Source organism: Geotrypetes seraphini, chromosome 10 (genome assembly GCF_902459505.1).
Source record: "Geotrypetes seraphini chromosome 10, aGeoSer1.1, whole genome shotgun sequence".
Lineage (NCBI taxonomy): Eukaryota > Metazoa > Chordata > Amphibia > Gymnophiona > Dermophiidae > Geotrypetes > Geotrypetes seraphini.
Window position 1 is genome coordinate 56156096 of NC_047093.1, and position 20749 is coordinate 56176844.

Here is a 20749-nt window from a genome sequence, read left to right on the forward strand (position 1 = left end):
AACAAAGGGCAGATGCTGATGGAAGTGGGTTGGAAGAAGAGAGAGAAGGTGGCAGACATTCAATGTTATTTGGGAAGGGAGAGAGAGAGGGGAGCAAATGCTGGATGGAAATGGGGAAGACAGGAAAGGGAGCAGATGCTAAATGGAAATGGAGAGAGAGAGAGAGAGGGGTGCAGACACTGGATGAAAGTGGAGTGGAGAAGAAGAGGGGAAAATGCTGGATGGAAAGGGGTAGAGAAAGAAGGTACATATTGGATGGAAGGAGGGGATAAAGAAAAAAATGACACATGCTGGATGGGGGAAGAAGATAGAGTTAGTGAGATACTGGAGGGGTGAAGGAAAGAGTTGGCAAGCTGTAGGTAGACACAGTGAAAAGAGAAAAATTGACTGAATAGTAAGAAAGAATTTAATCTACAGTAGAAAGAGGCAGAAAATAAATTGAGAAGGAAGACCAGGGAAGACAAAAAAAAGGAAAGGGAGAGGAGAAAGAGATATGACATACTACTGGGGAGGGGGGAGGGAAGGGAAGGAGAAAGATGCCAGAGCAAGGGGGAGGGAGAAGGAGACACTTACCAGATCTAGGGGAAGGAAAGGGGGAAGGATACAGAAATACCAGATCTGAGAGGGGAGGGAGAGATGGAAGGGAAGGAGACAGAGATGCCATACCATGGAAGGAAGGGAGGGAATGGAAGAAGATGGATGCCAGACCTATGGGGGAGAGAGAGATGGAATGGGGAGACAAGCAGTTCCTGGAAGGAGGCTAGAAAGAGGGCAGATGCCATATAGAAAGGACAGAGAGAGGGCAGACAGTGGATGGAAGGAAGAGAGTGACAAGAAGATGAGGAAACCAGAGATGACAAAGGTAGAAAAAGGTTTTTTTTTTTAATTTCTTTTTGCTTTAAAGTAGTATTGTAGCTGTGCTGATAAATGTTTATAAATAGAAAATGGAAATAAGTTGATCCTAATAAACTAGCACGATCTCCATTCAAAAGAGCTATTCAGACTATTCACTAACCTGACAGATGTCACCCTTCTAACACCCTCTCCCACCGCCGATGCCCTTGCTTACTACCTTCGCTCAAAAATACAAGCCGCAAGAGTCTCCCTCAGTGCAAACAAATCCACCGATCTCACAAACATACTGAACTCAAGAGGTCACACACTCCAAGCCAACATGAACTGGAGCTCATTCACTATACCTACTTGGACTCAATTTCATTTTCTATTTAAAAAATATGCTCAAACATATTCTTCCATCGATTCCTGCTCCCCTGCTCTAATGTTTAAAGTCTCAGAAAAGTTCCTAGCTGATCTATATATCTAGTTAATAGACACATTAAACAGAGGGAAATTCCCAGCTGTAGGAGAACATATCATCATCAGACCCCTCATAAAAGACAAGGAAAAAACTACCTCCCTACCTGACAACTACAGGCTGATTGCATTAACTCCCCTCTTCATAAAGCTTATGGAAAGGATAGTACAAACTCAACTAATGAACCACCTGGAACAATTTCAGCTACTCCATGATTCCCAATCAGGCTTCAGCGCTGAGACAGTAATTGCATCCCTCATCAATGACCTATACAATCTACTAAGCAAGGGACTAAACACGCCCATACTTCAACAGGACCTTAACAGTGCCTTCGATCTAGTGGATCATGACTTTCTACTATCCTGTCTGGATGATTATGGACTATCAGAAAATGTATTGAGCTGGTTCCAAGGCTTCCTGAAATCTTGCAGCTACCAAGTGAAGGTCAGAGATACACTATCTGACAAATGGGCCAGGAACTGTGGTGCTCCACAAGGTTTTCCATTGTCACCCCTTCTCTTCAACATCTACTCAGTCTTCCTAGGAGACCGTCTAAGCATTCTAAATGTCTCCAACTACCGCTATGCTGATGACATTACAATCATCCTCCCTGTTACCTGCCTGACACTCCCAAAGATATATAGAATAGACTCCATCCTGTCCACAATAAAAGATTGGATGGCTCACTTCAAATAAAACTGAATACCAAAAAAACAAAATCCTTCTTAGCAACAGCCACCAACTTTACAGTGAACTCACTAACCCTAAGGGGAACCAAGTTTTCCATCTTTCCTACAATTAAAATCTAGACAGACAACTATCCATGTCTGCCCAAGTGGACCATGTCATATGCAAAGGGTTCAAAGCACTTAGATCCATAAGAAAATACTTTGAACTGGCATCATGCCAACTCCTAGTCCAAGCATCCTGGACTACTGCAAAATCATCTACTTATCAAGATTGTGCAAACACTTCTGGAGACTAAGCGTCATACAAAACACTGCAGTGAGGTTCATCTTTAACTTGAAAAAATTTGACCACATAACCGCATTCTATCAAAACCTGCACTGGCTGATGATAGAGAGCTGGGTGCTCTTCAAACTCGTCTGTCTCTTTTACAAAGCAGTATATAGTCTGCTGCCCAATTACCTTACCAATCAGTTCCTATTCGCTAGACCTGGACGATCCACACAACATCAATCATTCTTCACCTTCCCCTCAAAGGATGAACTCAGAAAAGATTCATCAACAGATTACTATCATACCAAGCCGCCTCCAGAGACCCTGAATGGAACCAACTGGTCAGAGCATCAACCTGATACATGCACTTTAGAAAGCTCCTAAAACACACCTCTTCTTGAAATTCAGCAATCCGCCCTAGGACTCCTAGGATATGTCCTCCATTAGTATTGCTCTGTTCTTTCTATGTTGTAGCTCAATGACATTGGTCATCTCTACCTCTTTGTAAATTCCTCCTCTCTGTAAAGATCTGTTTTATAACCACATTGTAAACTCCTTGGTTGTCTGCCTGCCAATTTATGTTGTAGTTTGCTGACTCTACTCAGCCTTACCTCTCTTGTAAACTGCGTAGAACCAAAAGGCTTTTGCAGTATATAAATAAAAATTTATGTTAAGCTATGTTTATTGTACTAATTTTAATACATTTGTGACTAACTTTGAGAGACTAACTCCCGTTTCCTCAGGGCAGGACAGGATACCATAACAGCAGTATACTTTACTGACTTGAGGAAGGAGGTTTTGGCCTCTGAAATCTAATTGAAAAATGTATGAGGGATTGCTGAAACGTTCTCAGCCCAACCAACCAACTTTCTAAATTCTGAGCGTTATTTTGCCACTGTAGCTGAAAAGCATGTAATCTTATTTCGTTAAGTGCCAATTTGCAGAAACAAAATTCTATGTTTTGACATTGTTTCAGATCATTGACTGAATCGTATCCATGTCATTCTCTTCTTGGTTGGGCTGAGAACTTTTCAACACTCCCTTATATAAGTCCATTTAGTGCTCCAGGCTGCAGTAGAAACCTCTACCGTGGCTTAGTAAAAGAGGGCCTTACATTTGGTACCTTTATATTTTGTGCAATATTAGGGGACATGTATCACTGTTTCTGTGGTGTGCATTGTATGCAGTCTGGCTTATTGGTGGCTTAGTTTAACTTTTGTCTACATATTTCTATTTTTAGTTTGTGATTGCTTATTCCATACTGGGCAAGGGTGGTTCTGTGTGTAAGAAAGACATGGTTTTCTGCTAGCATTGACTGTTCAGGATCGATCTATATGGCTTGTTTAGTTTTACAATGGGTGTATTGATGTTCTAGTGCTCACTGCAGTGTATAAGATGCTGCCTTTTCCTAGGTATGCTCTTGTTGTGCCAGTTATGAATTATTACTAAAAATCATGTTTTTCAAATAGAAGAGGGGGTGTTAAAAAAGATTGGCCCCAGGGGTCACATATGCTACATACGCCACTGTTGAAGCAGCCCATATAGGGCCAAGCATGGCTGTGTTGGGAGTTATTTTAGTCTACTACTGTGTTTCCCCCAAAATAAGACCTACCCCAAAAATAAACCCTAGTTAGATTGACCCCCAAAACCCCTCCCGAATGTCCCCAACACTCTCCGACTCTATCCCTGGATTCACCGGCAGCAGCTCTTCCCACCCACCCCGCCGCACAACCGAACCCCGCTGACCCTCCCACCCATCCTCCTGTGCAGCATCTTTCCATCTCTCCCTCCCATACGAACCCTGCCAACCTTCCCACTGCGAGACCGACATACCTCTCTCCAAACAGCAACATTGGCAGCGCTCTAAACAGGCTGCTTCGTGGACTTCTCCCGCTGGGTTCTTCCCTCTGCCGCATCACTGATGATGTCATCAGCAATGCGGCACAGGGAAGGCCCCGGTGGGAGAAGTTTAGAATGCTGCTGATACTGCTGTTTGGAGGGAGGTATGTCGGTCTCGCGGTGGGAGGCAGGCTCCTGCTGCACGGGGGGATGGGAGAGAGGGATAGAAAGATGCTGCTCAAGGGTTCTGCTGCACGGGGGGATGGGAGTGAGGGAGGGATGGATGGATAGAAAGATGCTGTGCAAGAGTTCTGCTGCATGCGGGATGGGAAGGAGGGATAGAAAGATACTGCTCAAGGGTTCTGCATGGGGGAGGGAGGGAGGGAGGGATAGAAAGATGCTGCAGAGGGAGGGCAAAAGTGTTTGGGTGAGAAGGGAGGAAAGATGCTGCACATATGGGGGAGAGAAAGGAAAGAGGAAGAATTGGGGTGGAGGAGAGGAAGGGAGAGATGATTATTGTACATGAAAAAAATAAGATCCCCAAAAATAAGCCCTAGTGCGTTTTTTGGACCCAAAATGAATATAAGACACTGTCTTATTTGGGGGGGAAACATGGTACTAATAAGAATTTTTAAGAATTGATCTATCTCTCACTGTGTCTACCTCCACAATTTCATTCCTACAGGACTAGAGCTTCCAGTTCAGTAGAGCTCAAAGAAAGAAACTAAAACCTCCTGTATTGATGTGAAGAATCCTCCTTATTTTCCACAGGACTATGTTTTAGGCAGAATAGAATTGCAAGCATGCAAAGAATAATACGAGATGGAATGGAAAGTCAGCCTCAATCAGCGCAAAAGGACTGTGGCAAGATTGGGGAACTGCGAAGGCATAAGGAGCTCAGGGATTTAACTGTCCGTGAAAATGACAGGTCTTGAGGTCTGTGCTGGACTGAACATAAGAACATAAACAATGCCTCCGCTGGGTCAGACCTGAGGTCCATCGCGCCCAGCAGCCTGCTTGCGCGGTGGCCCAACAGGTCCAGGACCTGTGTAGTAATCCTCTATCTATACCCTTCTATCCCCTTTTCCATCAGGAAATTGTCCAATCCTTTCTTAAACCCCAGTACCGTACTCTGCCCTATTACGTCCTCTGGAAGCGCATTCCAGGTGTCCACCACACATTGGGTAAAGAAGAACTTCTTAGCATTCGTTTTGAATCTGTCTCCTTTCAACTTTTCCGAATGCCCTCTTGTTCTTTTATTCTTTGAAAGTTTGAAGAATCGGTCCTTCTCTACTCTCTCTATGCCCTTCATGATCTTGTAAGTCTCTATCATATCCCCTCTAAGTCTCCTCTTCTCCAGGGAAAAGAGACCCAGTTTCTCCAATCTCTCAGCGTATAAAAGGTTTTCCATCCCTTTTATCAGACGTGTCGCTCTCCTCTGAATCCTCTCGAGAATCTCCATATCCTTCTTAAGTTACGACGACCAATATTGGACACAGTACTCCAGATGTGGACGCACCATCGCCCGATACAACGGCAGGATAACTTCTTTCGTTATGGTAGTAATACCCTTCTTGATTATACCTAGCATTCTATTTGGGCAGAACTGCAGCTAGAACAACCATGTGGTGTGTCCTGTAAAGAGAATTCTCACCTGTCTCCTGTTCACTTTCTCCTTTCTGTCTTTCTGCCCCCATCCCCCGCTTCACTTCCTTCTCCTGTCCCGCATCTTCCCACCCTCTCAAACTGCCTGTCCTTTCCACAGTTTCTCCTCCTGTCCATTCTATGCCCACTCTCCCCACCCTCTTTTCCAGCATGCTTACTCCCCCATCTATCCTCACGTCCTCCCTTCTCTCTCATTGTGCTCTTTTCTAACGGCTGTCATAGGAGAAGGAATGTCAAGTGCAGTTATCTGCAGTCTTTGGGCTTCATTCAAATTCATTTTATTCAAATTCAAAATTGTGTTTCAGTTTACTCTAGCACTGGCCTAAATACAAAATCCCAACTCTCAACAGTATTTTATTTTTCTTATTTATTGTACTCGGACACTAAAGAATAAAACAAAAATGACTTGGCTGACATTATGAAATTTTAGAAATTCATATCTTGCTACTATCCAGTTTTGCTCCAGCATTTATTGGGCCACACAAATAGAATGTTATAAACAAAATACAAACTCTACCTTTGCAATAAACTCCTGGAATGATGTCCTGAAGATTTGCATCGGTTTTGCACTAGTGCATTCCTCATTTAAAAATACACCCACCCCACCTCATCATCAGCCTTTCTTACTGACATATGCTTTTAACTTTATTACATTTTACCATTAACCTCATACTTATATAGTATTAAAGAAATTTAATAGCAACAAACTTATCTTTAACTGTGGAGGGCAATAATCAAAACATACATCTAAGTCCGATTGGGACGCATAATGCTAGATGCCCAAAGCCAGCAGTGGGAAAATACCCATTCTTGAAAAATACATCTAAAATATGTTTTTTTTCAAAAATCATCTATCTGGATGTGTAGGCTATTGTTCATCCAGACCGCCAGTACATCTATCTTTATACCACATTCGTGACCAAAATTTCATCCAAGTCCCAAACACCCAGAACAAGATCATTAGGATGTGGGAAGGGCTAGCATTGTGATGGACTGGCCAACCAGACATGGCAACAGAGCAGTGCAACAGAACAGTGTGGTACCTTACAGGGCACTGCTGTGAACTTCACAAAAAGTGTGCCACATAAACATCTCACCATAACTCCCTTATAGGTTATGCTGAGCCCCCCAGAATACCCCCAAAACCTACTATACCCACCTATCTACAACCCCAATAGCCCTTATGGCTGCAGATGGTACCTATATGGCAGGCAGTTCAGTAAGGTTTGGGGAGCACACATGTTCCACCATAAATGTAGTGGTTAGAATGGCTAATGGGCCTGGGTCCTCCTCTCTATGGTTCATTAGCCCACCCCCCAGGCTAATTAATAGACCTGTGCGCAGCTCTACTAGGCGCTGATGATCTGGAGACAGGTATGTACGTTTTTTTATTCCGATCTTTGCGGGAATGTGAGCGGGGGGGGTCAGTGAACACTGGAGGAGTGAGTAGGGCTCTTTACTTTGGCTCTGCAGTGGTTTTCTGGTCACTTTGCATACTTTTCGGGCACTTATACCTGTTTATACATCGTCTAAGTCACAACGTATAAGTTCTGTCCAGGAAGTCTTGTAAAACCTTTGATTTTCCCGGCAGGATGACTAAGTCTAGGTCGACCCACATCTCACCCTAACTCATCCAGATATGCCCCTTTTAACTTTGGGTGCACAGTGGAATTCATAGGCCTAAAATGTCACTGGATACATCAAAAAATAGGTTTGCTTATAGACAATTGGACGATCTGTCTTTTAGGTCGTCCAAATGCCGACTTGGGTGGATTTTTAGATGTGTTTAAGTTTTGATTATGAGCCCCATGGTGCCCATTGGCCCTGGGGAATATATCCAACATTTTTCACCTAAGAGAGCAGCTTTATCAAGGACTTTACCTACATATGGAGAGATGGAAAATAATTATTTCCATATTAATCATTCACTAGCTTATACTAACTTAAAACTCTACACACTCACCTTTTCCTGACGTACATAACACACTGATTGCTCCCCATATTTCCGGACATGCAGTGATTCAGTGTTCTCAATGCACATTTCTAACTCCCGCCTATGATGTTCTTAACTCCACCCACCAATCACCGACTGACCCGGTTCAAATCAAAGACATCATGTTTTCAAAGTTTCAAGTTTTATTTAAAATTTGATTCAATCGCTTATTACAATGTCTAAGCAATGTATAATATTAAAAATGGGGGAAAATAACATATATCATCGCACTCATATAAATGAACAAAACAAGACTAACTCGGAAACACAAAGGAGAAGGGGTAGAACTACAGTGATTATAGGACAGAACAAATAAGGTATGAAAATGTGGGAGGTGTAGAGGAAAACCGGGGAGATAGCTAAAAGTAGGAGATTCTACTCAATCTCAAGATTTAATCCAAAAGGGTTCATCGTATTTAAAGTATTGAGAACGCTGAACCACTGCATGTCTGGAAATGAGGGCAATCAGTGTGTTACGGCAGGAAAAGCTGGGTGTGTAGAGCTTTAGTCTAAGTTAGTATAAGCTAGTGAATGATTAATATGAAAATAATTATTTTCCATCTCTCCATATGTAGGGAAAGTCCTTGATAAAGCCACTCTGTGAGGCGAAACATGTTGGAAATATTCCCCCGGGCCGACAGACACTATGGGGCTCATAATCGAAACTTAAACACATCTAAAAACCACCCAAGTCGGCACTTGTTTGACCTAAAAGACAGGTCGTCCAAGTGCCGAAAAGCACTATGTTTAAAGATAAGTTTGTTGCCATTAAACTTCTTTAATACTATATAAGTATGAGGTTAATGACGACATGTAATGAAGTAAAAAAGCTAAAAGTTAAAAGCGTAAGTCAGTAAGAAAGGCTGATGAGGAGGTGGGTGTGTGAATCTCATTGCAATGAGAAAGCTTGAGCTCTGAGTGACACCGCTGAAGCCTGTGAAATCTAAAATTAAAGAGCATTAAAGAAAAACTATAAAAGACTGTGGGGGCATAATTTATGTATTGCTTTTTCCTTCAGATTTGTGTAAAGTACACAGAAAAAAAATGGTATATCAAGTCCCACCCCTTTACCTTTTTTACGCTGCTTTGTCCTCAGGCCATGGTGATGGGTCCCTGACGGGGATGTGCCAACACTACTGTCACGTTAAAACCGAAGACAAAGAGAGTGTCCAACAGGCAGCAGCATCTCTGCCCCATCTGCAAGGTAAGGACCCCTCTACAATGCCATCCTACTCTGTAACCTACATTCTACCATGCACTCCAAAATTCTCATTGGGCCCACTTGATATGATTTCCCAGCAAATCTATGCAAATTCTTGGCAGTACTTTGAAAAACCTGGGAGACAATATACTGACCACAGTCTAAGAAAATTACACCAAAAGATCTATGAGATAAGGCTTGTGTGTGTTGTCAAGCCTTTGAGTTGATCACTGACCTGTGGCTGTGTGCACAGTGAGGCATCCTCCCTGTGATGTTTCAAGGCAGAGTACAGGAGTGGTTTGCCATTGCCTTCTGTGCAGTGTGTGGCTCCACTATATTGTTGCTGCCCAATATAGGGCTACAGAACCTGATATTCCCCAGTGGTCCCCTAGCCAAGAACTAGCCAGACCTGACGCTGCTTAGCTTCTGATCACAAGAGCAGGCCTATCCAGGTGGTAACCCTAAGCCAGACCATAGGTGAGATGAGATTTAAGACCCTCAAAATGTTTATCTTAGAAAGGAAGCTGGCAATGGCAGCAACATTAAAAACCTGATTAATATAATGAATGCCCAGGAAGCACATATTTTGCAGAAGAAAAAGAACGCTAGAAAAGGAACTCATAAGAGAGTCTGACTCACCGGGGCTTTTATTTAGGGATCTGTAAATTTCCCCTCTCAAAAAAATAAATAAAAAGAAAAGTTTGGTTTGTGCTCATTTTAAACAAATTGCTCCTGATTGTCAAGCATTTTTTCATCGTTGTTTCATGTATTCATTCTTTGGACGCACTGTATGAGTCACTTTAATCAATTGTAAGGATGTTAAATTCATAGGATTGTGTGGGCTTTATATTTCTTGGTTTCCAGACAAATTGAATGCCTGCTCACGAATGCATGCCTCTTGTTTTTTTCCCCCCTATATTTGTTTATGAGAAAAGATCTTGATAAATTAGACCCCCCCCCCCAAATGAGGGATGCATTATTACTTGTTGCAGGTTTCTGGGTCTCGTTGCATGTTATCAAGTAGAACTGATGTTTCATCACGGCAGTGAAGTTTAGGACCCTTAATAAAAACATGTTGAAAGTAACGGCTCTATCTGGATGATGCAGTTTTTAAATAAATCCAATTCTGGAGGAGTCAGAAATAGTGCTTTCCTGCTTATGTGTAGGAGTCAGATTTAAAACTGTTTGGCCAGAAGATAAAGCTAAATTCACTAGAGTGAGAGGGTTTTAATAAAGCATTTGGAAGAATTTCATATAATGATCTTGTGGCACTTGGGCAAAATATTTCTGTACTGAAAATGCAAAAATATATAAAAATAAAAATAAAACCCCAACAACATTGCATATGACTAAAGCTATCTTTTCAGCTTGTCTTGATTGGGTTATTTTAACAAATTATGATACACCTATTTTTAAATTCTGTGCAATTTATGTGTTTTTAAAACTCTTTTATACATCAGTATACATTATTGATGATGGTAGATAAAGACCAAACTATCTTATCCTTTCTGCCCAATAAATAAACTGTTATTGCTTTCATAAAATTGATCCCCTCTCCATACACTTATGCTTTCTCTGTATACTATATACACCCTGCATAACTCTATAATTTTTTTTGTGTTTTTCTGGTTACTTTTTTTCATGCCTCTGTGTCTGTGAACAGTTTCAGCTTAATGATGCTGGATGAAAAATCAATAACAGAATTCATGGATCAGTACTGAGGTTCTTTAATTGAACAGAAATAAAGGGAAAATCAGAGATCAATCGGGCTATAGGGTAATATGCAAGGAAGCAAGCTAGGCGGACTAGATGCTGTCTGAATTTACCACTGGATTACATATGAGTTGGGCACCAAAATTTGCATCCAGATCAAAGATACATATGCAAATTAATTAGCTTATAAGCCATGAACTAGCAATAAATTGGGTTAACAATTAATTATTGTATTAATTATTGTAGTATTTATTTATTTATAACATTTCTAATGAAAGCATCTGGAAACCTGGCTTTTCTCCAAAACGTAAAGCTATCTATTTAAAATGTAAAGCTAGCTATCCTCTTCATAACCTCTAATTTCTTATTATGTGCTTCCCTCATTTATTGAATTTACATGTAAACCGTGCCGAGCTCTATCTTTATGGAGATGATGCGGTATACAAACTTAAAGTTTAGTTTAGTTTAACCCACTTAAACCTAAGTGGCTTACAAAAATACATATATAACTATCAAATAACGCATAGCATATAATAATAATAATAATCTAAAACAGCATTCTGTAAATTCATTATAGCATTACTCCCTAATGAAAAGCTTCTTTAAACAGAGTAGTTTGCAATACCTTTTTAAATTTCAGATCAGAAAGTGATCTTAAGTCAATTTGTTCCATAGTACTACTCCTGCTATTGAAATTACAGCTGCTCTTATGATTTCATCGTGCATATGTACAAACAGTGGCGTAGCGAGGGCGAGTGGCGCCTGGGATGGCACCCTTCCCCCACCCTCTTCTCCACCCTCCCCCGCTACTTCCTGACCCCCCCCCCAGCCGTGAACGCACCCCATTCCCTTCCCCTCTACCTTTTCAATTTTCCAGGCGGGAGCAACATCCCAAAGTTGCTGCCTGCGTCTTGTCGGCTGTCCCTCTGATGTCACGTTCTAGGTGCGGGGCCTGGAAGTGATATCAGAGAGAGGTGACACCGATGTGAGCAGCAAGTTCATAATGCTGCTTTCAAAGAGAAAATTAAAGAGGTATGAGGGGAGGGGAGGGAAGGGAAGGGGCGCACGCACACAGCAGGGGGGGGATGGGAAGGACCGGGGGAGGGTAGACAGAGAGGTTGACGGGTGCTAGTGCTACTACCAAGACTGCGCCCGGGGCAGACTGTCCCCCATTACTGCGCCACTGTGTACAAACCCATCCATTGACAAATGCATCATTCTCTCAGACCTTAATAATCTAAGGGGTTGATAAAGCGACATCATTTGTGTCAAATACAAAGGGATCTTACAGTGAATATCTTTAAAAATCAGTACAAGAATGTTATAGACAATACAAGACTTGACAGGTAACCAGTAATTGGCTTTAATTTGGTAGTAATTGGCTTAAATTAGATTTTGCATATGCATTTTCCTGAGATCTTCTTTATAACTAGAAAACTATAAAAGATGAAGAAGTGAGGCCAAATGGAAACAACTGCAATGACTGAAATCCTCACTATTCGGATTCAACACCAGGATGGCAATAGGGCTTTCAAAGTCATTGATATCAATGATTCCAACAACTGTATTTCTGGCTTCAGCTCATCTCATTACCTCCTTAAGTAGCGTAGTTTATCTATTTACTTCTGTATCACTTGTCCAGAAATAAATACTAGTAGACAGCTTAAATTATTTTTACTTATCGTTTTAATGCCGTGTCTCTAGCATGCCCCGACGGGACCCGTTGTGCTCAAAAGGCTTTCTCAAGGGTTCATGGAGGAGCTCACATATGGCATCCTTCCTTGCTTAGGGCTAGAGTAAGACTAAGAAAGCCTTTTGGGCAAAATGGGTCCCATCGGGGCATGCTAGAGACACGGCATTAAAACGATAAGTAAAAAGAATTTAAGCTGTCTACTAGTATTTATTTCTGGACAAGTGATACAGAAGTAAATAGATAAACTACGCTACTTAAGGAGGCAATGAGATGAGCTGAAGCCAGAAATACAGTTGTTGGAATCATTGATATCAATGACTTTGAAAGCCCTATTGCCATCCTGGTGTTGAATCCGAATAGTGAGGATTTCAGTCATTGCGGTTATCTTCTTTATAACCCCATGCACCTAAATCCCCTAGTGTGAAACTCAAAAGGGTACAAGATAGGGGCATTCCCAAAATTTGCATGCAGAGTTATTCCCACACAAAACTGCAGCAGCATTTTTTCAGGTTTCAGCTGGAGTAAATGCCAGCACTCAAATTTGGGCCCAGGAGTGGGCTTTAAGTGCTATTCTTCAAAGAGCGCCATACATAGAGTACTCTGCGCTGAGTTTTTCCAGCACCTAAATTTGGATGCCATTTACCGAATCCAGACCAATCTGGTATATGGTGTCACAGTGTGAATGCAATATTAACACCAATGTACCTGGGCAACATACTAGTTAAATACTACTGTAATAAGCATATTAGTTAAAACTGATCCTAATTAGCTGTAATAGTTAAATGTAGAATACAAGTCTGTTGTACAAGTAAAGGTAATTTGGAAAAGAAGCAAGACGAGGGGCTTCAGGTCTCTTGTCAGGGTGTTTCTGTTCCCTTTTCTTGTCCTGAATCCATTTTCTTTGCCTCTTCAGGAACAGCACTTTCACCTCTGCCGATCAAATCTTACAGCTCACCCTCTATGCCTGCCTTTTACAAGCCCAGTTTCTCCTGGGACTCCTTCCACGCTCCCTATGGATTTCGGCAGCTGTCATCCAATGTGCCCCCTGCACTGCTGGAGCGGTCAGTCAGCCTATATAGTCATCTCCCATCAAGCTCCCCCAAGCCCGAGAATGATCATCCCATCGATTACAGTTTACGCTATTCGCCAGACATGGAGGCTTTCCACTGCGTTAGGTGCAGCAAGGTGAGTTCTTCCAGGGTGTCTGCTGCAAGTGGGACAAATGTTGTAGTGGCCGTAGATGTGTTTAATATTGAGAGATTGGTGCACACAGTTTAGCGTTCCTAAGTAATGCATTTATCCATGCGTGAGGATACATTTGCTTTGGTGTTATCCCACCAACCTCCGAGAGAAGGAGTATTTGAATGTGGCTAGTGAAAAAGCTATGAAATTCCCTAGGCAAATCTTCAGTTTTACGTCCCCCTCCCCAATTAACTATTAGGTCCTATCTGGGTAATGGGCTATATGAAAACTGCTCACACTCCCTGCTGGTAAAAGTACCTCTTGTTCTTTGAGTTTGTCTAGTGCTCCTCTGTGCCCCCCAGAATCTACCACCCTAGGTGACTGCCTAGTCCTGCCTAATGATTGGGCAGACCTTAGATGCAGGCGGGTGTAGTCTAGTGGTTAGAGTACTGAACTATGAATCAGGAAGGCTCCTAATTCTGACACTTGTTCTCTGTATGATTTTGGAGAAATCACTTCCATTCTACGAATATGATGCTTCCCTTTTTTACCCTGAGCTAGTCTCTCTAGCACCAGTGCAACTGAATAGTCAACAATGACATATTCTTATCTCTCTTTGGAAGTATTCAGTGGCATAATAAGGGGGGACAGTCTATCCCGGGCGCTGTCTTGGTGCGAGTGCCAGCACCTGTCCTCCTCTTGCTCCTTCCTGACTCCCCCCCCCCCGCCATGCACATGCTCCCCTTCTCTTCCCTCGTACCTCTTTAATTTTTGCAGCATGAGTCGTATCACAAACTTGCTGCCCGCATTGCTGTTGGTTCTCTCTGATGCCCTAGAAAGTGACATCAGAGGGAGAGCCAACACGACGCGGGTAGCAAGTTTGTAATGCTGCTCGCACTGGGAAAATTAAAGAGGTACGGGGGAAGGGAAGAGGCGAGCATGCAACAGGGGGGTCAAGAAGGAACGGGTGGAGACGGAGAAGAGGGCAGGGAGGGGTGCCACTGCTCCGGGTACCACTCACCCTTGCTATGCCACTGAAGGTATCACTGAGTACAAATGCCATAAATATTATACTGTCATGACTTGGTGTGTTTGAAATCCCTCATGGTTTCAACCTAATGGAATCCTCTGTGAATGGAATTTCAAGAACTACACTTCTCCCTCCATATTTGCGGAGGTTAGGGGAAGAGCCGGCCCGTGAATATGGAAAAATTATGAATAACTTTTAGGGCCAACTCTGACCCACCCCCGCCACCCTCCTGCCTCCCGGATCTCTCCACACCTTACCTGGTGGTCTAGCTGTGAAGTGGCGCAGAAGCGATTTTCCTATGTTCCTGTCCCATGCACAGCCTTCAACAAAAATGGCTGCCATGAGTTCTTGTGGTCTCACGAAACTATAGCAGGAACTCAACAGCAGCCATTTTTGTTGATGGCTTCACATGGAGCAGGAGCATAGGAAGATCGCTCATGCCCTGCTTCACCGCTAGGCCATCAGGTACAGTGTGGAGAGGTCAGGGTTTAGAAACTCGCAAATAACCAAAGTCATGAGTTCTAAACCCGTGAATTTGGAGGGAGAAGTGTATTAGACTTCTAAAGCATACAGCTTTTATTTTCCTCACTAACTGTTCATGCTTTCCTTTGTATAAGATGTCTATTCTGTAGTACATCTCTCAGAAACCTGAAATATTGCAATTAGTTTCATTAAATCTATCAGTGGCAGAAAAGTCAAAGACAATATGGAACTAAAAATAAGGAAACAGATAGGTACAGTTGTCACCTAGATCTTTCTTTTTATAGGTATTTTCCACGCCGCATGGACTAGAGGTCCACGTGCGGAGGTCCCACAGTGGGATGCGGCCCTTTGCTTGTGACATCTGTGGAAAAACCTTTGGCCATGCTGTGAGTCTGGAGCAACACATGAATGTCCACTCTCAGGTCTGTGGCCAGAATGCACCAACCAGAAAATAGTTTCTGATTAGGTCTAGGGTTCTCAATCCCATCCTCAGGACACCCCCAAGTAGTCAGATTTTCAGGATACCCATAATGAATATAATGGAGGAGATACATGGAAATTTATCTCATGCCTATTCATTGTAGATATCCAGAAATTCTGACTAGCCAGATGTGTCCTGAGGACTGGGTTGAATATCCCAAGGTTAGGGTATTACAGGCAGTCCCTGAGTTACAAACACCCGACTTAAGTACAAATCGTACTTAAGAACGTGGTTGTGGCTTCATTTGATTTTACTGAGCAGTATTTCCAGTGGCATAGATTCCTACACTTCTCCTGCAGCAGATTCAGGAATGATGCATTGGCCACATTAAGAACAGTGTGTGGTTGTGCATGCTGTACCTTAGAGGGAACACTGGAGGGACAGATGGCCCTTTTGTCAGCTGGGAGCAGAGCTAAGCAGCAAGAATCTTAAAATCTACAAGTTCTGAGTTACATACAAATTCGACTTAAGAACAGCTTTAAAAACGTAACTCGCTCTTAACCCGAGGACTGCCTGTATATAAAACACAGCACAAAACATTAACATTCCAAAATGAGTAAAACATTAACATTCCAAAAATGAGTAATTTCTGTGCTTAGAAAAATCCACCAACACAATTTTTACTGAAAAACGAAATCCTTTTTTTATCTCTTATCTGTATTTTAGATTGTAATAAATGTCTTTCCTATACTCAGATCATAGCTTATAACAGATCTTTCATTTTCTCCAATAGGAAAGAAATTTTGAGTGTAAAATGTGTCAAAAAACTTTTAAACGATCATCCACCCTGTCCACCCATCTCTTGATCCACTCAGACACACGGCCTTACCCCTGCCAGTACTGTGGCAAGCGCTTCCACCAGAAATCTGACATGAAGAAACATACCTACATTCATACAGGTATGAAACATATCACACATGGTTAGAGCTGAAGCTGCACAGAGAGGCTTAACTGGTAATAAAGGAGGTGATCAGGCTTTTGTAAAAATCATTAGTGAAGCATTAGTGTGCTCAGGTTTGGCGGCTAGAGGCAGTCCAGAGAAAAGCAACCAAAACAGTGCATGTCTACATAAAAACGCATGAGATGTGAGGAAAGGAAGTATAGGGGAGATATGATACCTGAAAGGTATTCAGACACAACAAGCAAACTCTTTCTAGACTAAGGGAAGCTGTAGAACTAGAAGACATGGTATGACATTGTGTGGAGGTAGGAGAAACATCAGTTAATTTTTTTTTCACATGAAAGATGGAAAAGATAAAAATGCTGATAGAATTTTTTAAAATGGTGAGATAAATGCAGTTGCAGATGATTCCTTAATAACAAGAGGATGGAAACAAAAACATTGGGAGATCAGAATAGCTGTGAGATGACTTTTGCACTCCCCAAAAGAGATATGAACATAAGAAAAGCCATGGTCAGTCCATGGAGCCCAACATCCTGTTTTGGACAGTGGCCAGTCCAGGTCACAAGTACCCAGTGAGCCCCAAAATGTGGATCTAGTTCTTGAAATTCATTCTAGTGGTGAGTAATGGCTCTTCCACATCTACCTGGCTAATAATTTTTATAGACTTTTCCTCCAGGAACCTGTTCAGTCCTCTTTTGAAACCTAATATGTTAGTTGCCTTGACCATTTCTTCTGGCAACAGATTCCACAGCTTAATTGTGCATTACATGAAAAAAATCTTGCTATGATAAAAAAAATAAAAATAGAAAATAGAAAAATGAAGGCAGATAAAGACCATATGGCCTATCTAGTCTGCCTAATCATGCCATCAATTATGATTTGTTTAGAGTTTGCTGATCATTAGTTTCATGACATGTCCTCTGAGCATATTCTAGGAGCATTTTAATGGTTGCTATCTTTATATTATTAGAAGGGTTGCTTTTGTGTGTGGTTTATAAAATGGGGCAGCTGCATGTGGGTATGGAACCACTTACAAGTAGAAATTTCAGAATCACCTCTTCCATGTGTAAGTACCAACATTTCCATGTGGAAGCTGCTGGGTCTGTGCCATTCATTTTTTCAACATATGTATATCTTTGTAAAATGGATGCTCCCTCTGAATGTGCCAGCAAATACAGGTGTGCTTCTGCAGGTATGTTAGAAAAGACTCTGGGCCCAATTCTATATAGTCCGCCATAAAAATTAGCGACGACTAGTTGGCACTAATTGTTATTCTATAAAAGTGAGGCTTAATGTATAGAATCACGCTTAGTGCCACCTAAGGAGACTTAGGTGTTACCAGGCATCCTAACTTTAGGTACACCCAATTTATGCCCAAGTTTTCTTCACCTAAATACCTGCGCCTAAATTAGGTGCTTAATAGCACTTAATTCACAAAAAGGCACCAAACTGAAAACACACCCGTGAGCCGCCTCTAACCATGTACACTTTTAGGTAAGCGCTTTGGACTAAGGGGGAAACTCTATAACATAGTAAATATAGTAAATGACAGCAGATAAAGACCCAAATGGTCCAGCCAGTCTGGCCAACCGTACACTCTCTATAAATTAATGACTTAATTTAAATTGTTCTTTTACTTTGATTTTTCTGGACCAGAAACCCAGAGCTCTGCCCGGTACTGTGTTTAGGTTCCATCTACTGGAGTCTCCATCAAAGCTCACTCTAGCCCCTCTTAACAATCCTAGCCATCGAAGCCCTCCCCAGCCCGTCCTCAACTGAATGGCCATATACAGGAAACAGACTGTGCATGTCTGCCCAGTACTGGCCTTCGTTCAATATATATCCATTATTTTCTGACTAGAGATCCTCTGTGTTCATCCCATGCTTTTTTTTTTTTAAACTCTGTCACTATTTTCCTCTCCACCACCTCCCTCAAGAGTGCATTCCAGGCATCAACCACCTTGATTGTAGGCGGCGGTAGGCGTCCTACTACTGTCTCACAACCAATCAGGACACACATTTTTTTAAAAATGCAGGCAGGGAAGGACACGTAGGGATGTTTATGGATGCCCAAGGCCACCTCTAGTGGAGATCATGCCCACACCCACCTTGGGCATCCATAAGCATCTCTGCGTGTCCTTCCCCACCTGCATTTGTTTTTTTAAACATGTGTCCTGATTGGTTGTGAGACAGCAGTAGGACGCCTACCACCAACTACAATCAAGATGCCCATTTGTAGAATCATGCCCTAAGTGCCTACTTTTTACAAAATTGTATTTTTTTGTGTTAGGTGCCTAACTTTAAATTTTGTCTAATTAAAGCCAATTATAGGGTGTTAAATGCCAATTACCGCACCACATAAGTCTATTAATTAAGTTAGGTACCTAACTTTAGACAGACTATATAAAATTTGACAGTCTGTGTCTAAAATACCACTGGATCTATATCTCAGGTCTGATCTCTATTGTTTTATATAAAGTGGGGCTTTACTTGCACTCTTGTTCTTGGGGTAGAGGAAGGAACTAATCATTCATAAACAATTAGTCAGGTAAGACCAGTCTCCCTCTGGTATTAGCTTTCTGGGATTTCACCCATTCCTAACTGGTGTGTTTCTGCCTCTCTCTTTCAGGTGAAAAACCCCACAAATGCCAGGTGTGTGGAAAAGCCTTCAGCCAGAGCTCCAACTTGATCACTCATAGTCGCAAGCACACAGGTTTTAAACCCTTTACCTGTGATCTCTGTGGGAAAGGATTTCAGCGCAAGGTGGACCTCCGCCGACATCGGGAGACTCAGCATGGGCTAAAGGGAGAGCTGAGCCATCCTGCACACTGATCAAGAACCAGAGTGGATAAATATTTATGGACAGAAAACTGGGGAACAACATTTCTTGAAACATGAGAATTATAGATACAGCTTTGTTCCAGATGGACTGCCTCTAAACATGGATCTGGACACCCAGTTAGGACATGGATTTCGTCTCTAGCACCTAAATCTCATCTCTAGCATCTGCAATAAGACTTTTAGATCCAATACTGGAAGTTCCATTCTTGCTTCAATATCTGAACACTGAGTTTTAGGCCAGATATTTGAAATATGTGCTTCATAGTGCCTACACCATGATTTCTAATCTCTGATACTTATCATATGATCTTTAGATTCAACACCTTGAAACTGAGTTGTAAGTTCCAGTTTTAAAAGTGGGTCCTAGTTTTTGTAGCGGAAATTTGGGCTTAGACTTTAACATACATGCTACTCAGGACTCCATCAAGCTGATTCTCCAAATCTACCACTGGCGGTAAGGCCAATTAGTGTGGGAAAAGCATGCATATAAATCTGCATGGAATGCTCAGAGGGCTTTAGCACAGGAAACAATGTGAGCACCAGAGATGGCTACAAATTGTATTTAAATGTAATCAAATGTATGTTAATGACATTCTTTGCTATATCTTCCCAATGCTCAGAGAACAGCACACAAACAAACCCTGTTCTTACCGTTGGAAAAATAATGCCAGCTTGGAGTTGGCAGTGGAAAGAGGAGAGGATTTCTTTTGATTTCCAGTTTAAAATCTGCCAGCTTTGATTTCTTTTGGAAGCAGAAGAAAGTCTGTGCAAGCTTGTAAATCAGAGGTGTCCAACCTGCGGCCCAGTGAAGTATTTTGTGTGGCCCCAGTCGAGGGCAATGCAGTGTTTTCCTTTGCTGCCCCTGGGTGTTTACCGTCTTGCTGGCTCCCTTCTGTGTCTTACTGCAGCGTTTACACATGTGCTGCCCCAGAAACATTTTTTTCGGCCATTGCGGCCCAGTGAAGCCAAAAGGTTGGACACCCCTGCTGTAAATGCTGGTACTGAGAAATAAATGTACACGAGTCTGAGCAAACCTGAAAGTGAAAGCACACACTGGCACCTTTCTGTGCTTAAATATAAGCTTTCCAAGTAAAAAGATTGAAAAGCATATATTTAAAGGCACTGAAGAATAATACCAATGCGTGCTTCACAGTCAGGTTTGCCTGGTGCGTGTAGACAAGAGCTACATTTACACACAAAACTCTTCTGTGCATGCAACAAGGGGGAAATTCTGGAAACGGCATCTAAAAAGATAGGCACCTACGGTATGTGCCTATTGCTTGTCAATCATGCTTGGGCGCCTTTTACAGAATCGGGTCTAGCAGGGCCTAACTTAAAACTTAAGCACTTGTAATGTAGGCCAGGGTTTTAAAGTCATACATTATAGGCACCTAAGTCCTTTAAAACAGGGGTCCCCAACCCTGTCCTGGAGGACCACCAGTCAGTCAG

The 20749-nt window shown here is 42.1% G+C and overlaps 1 protein-coding gene across 2 annotated transcripts in view; it reads left to right on the forward strand.

Annotated features, from left to right (window-relative positions):
• GFI1B (growth factor independent 1B transcriptional repressor) overlaps positions 1–20749 on the forward strand; it is a 36102-nt gene extending 15353 nt beyond the window's left edge. For both annotated transcript variants that reach the window (XM_033961245.1, XM_033961246.1), the window contains 5 exons: positions 8869–8976; positions 13293–13564; positions 15359–15496; positions 16289–16454; positions 19089–20749. In XM_033961245.1, coding sequence (XP_033817136.1) covers positions 8869–8976; positions 13293–13564; positions 15359–15496; positions 16289–16454; positions 19089–19291 — 887 coding nt within the window. In that variant the 3' untranslated portion in view covers positions 19292–20749. The remainder of the gene's footprint in view (positions 1–8868; positions 8977–13292; positions 13565–15358; positions 15497–16288; positions 16455–19088) is intronic.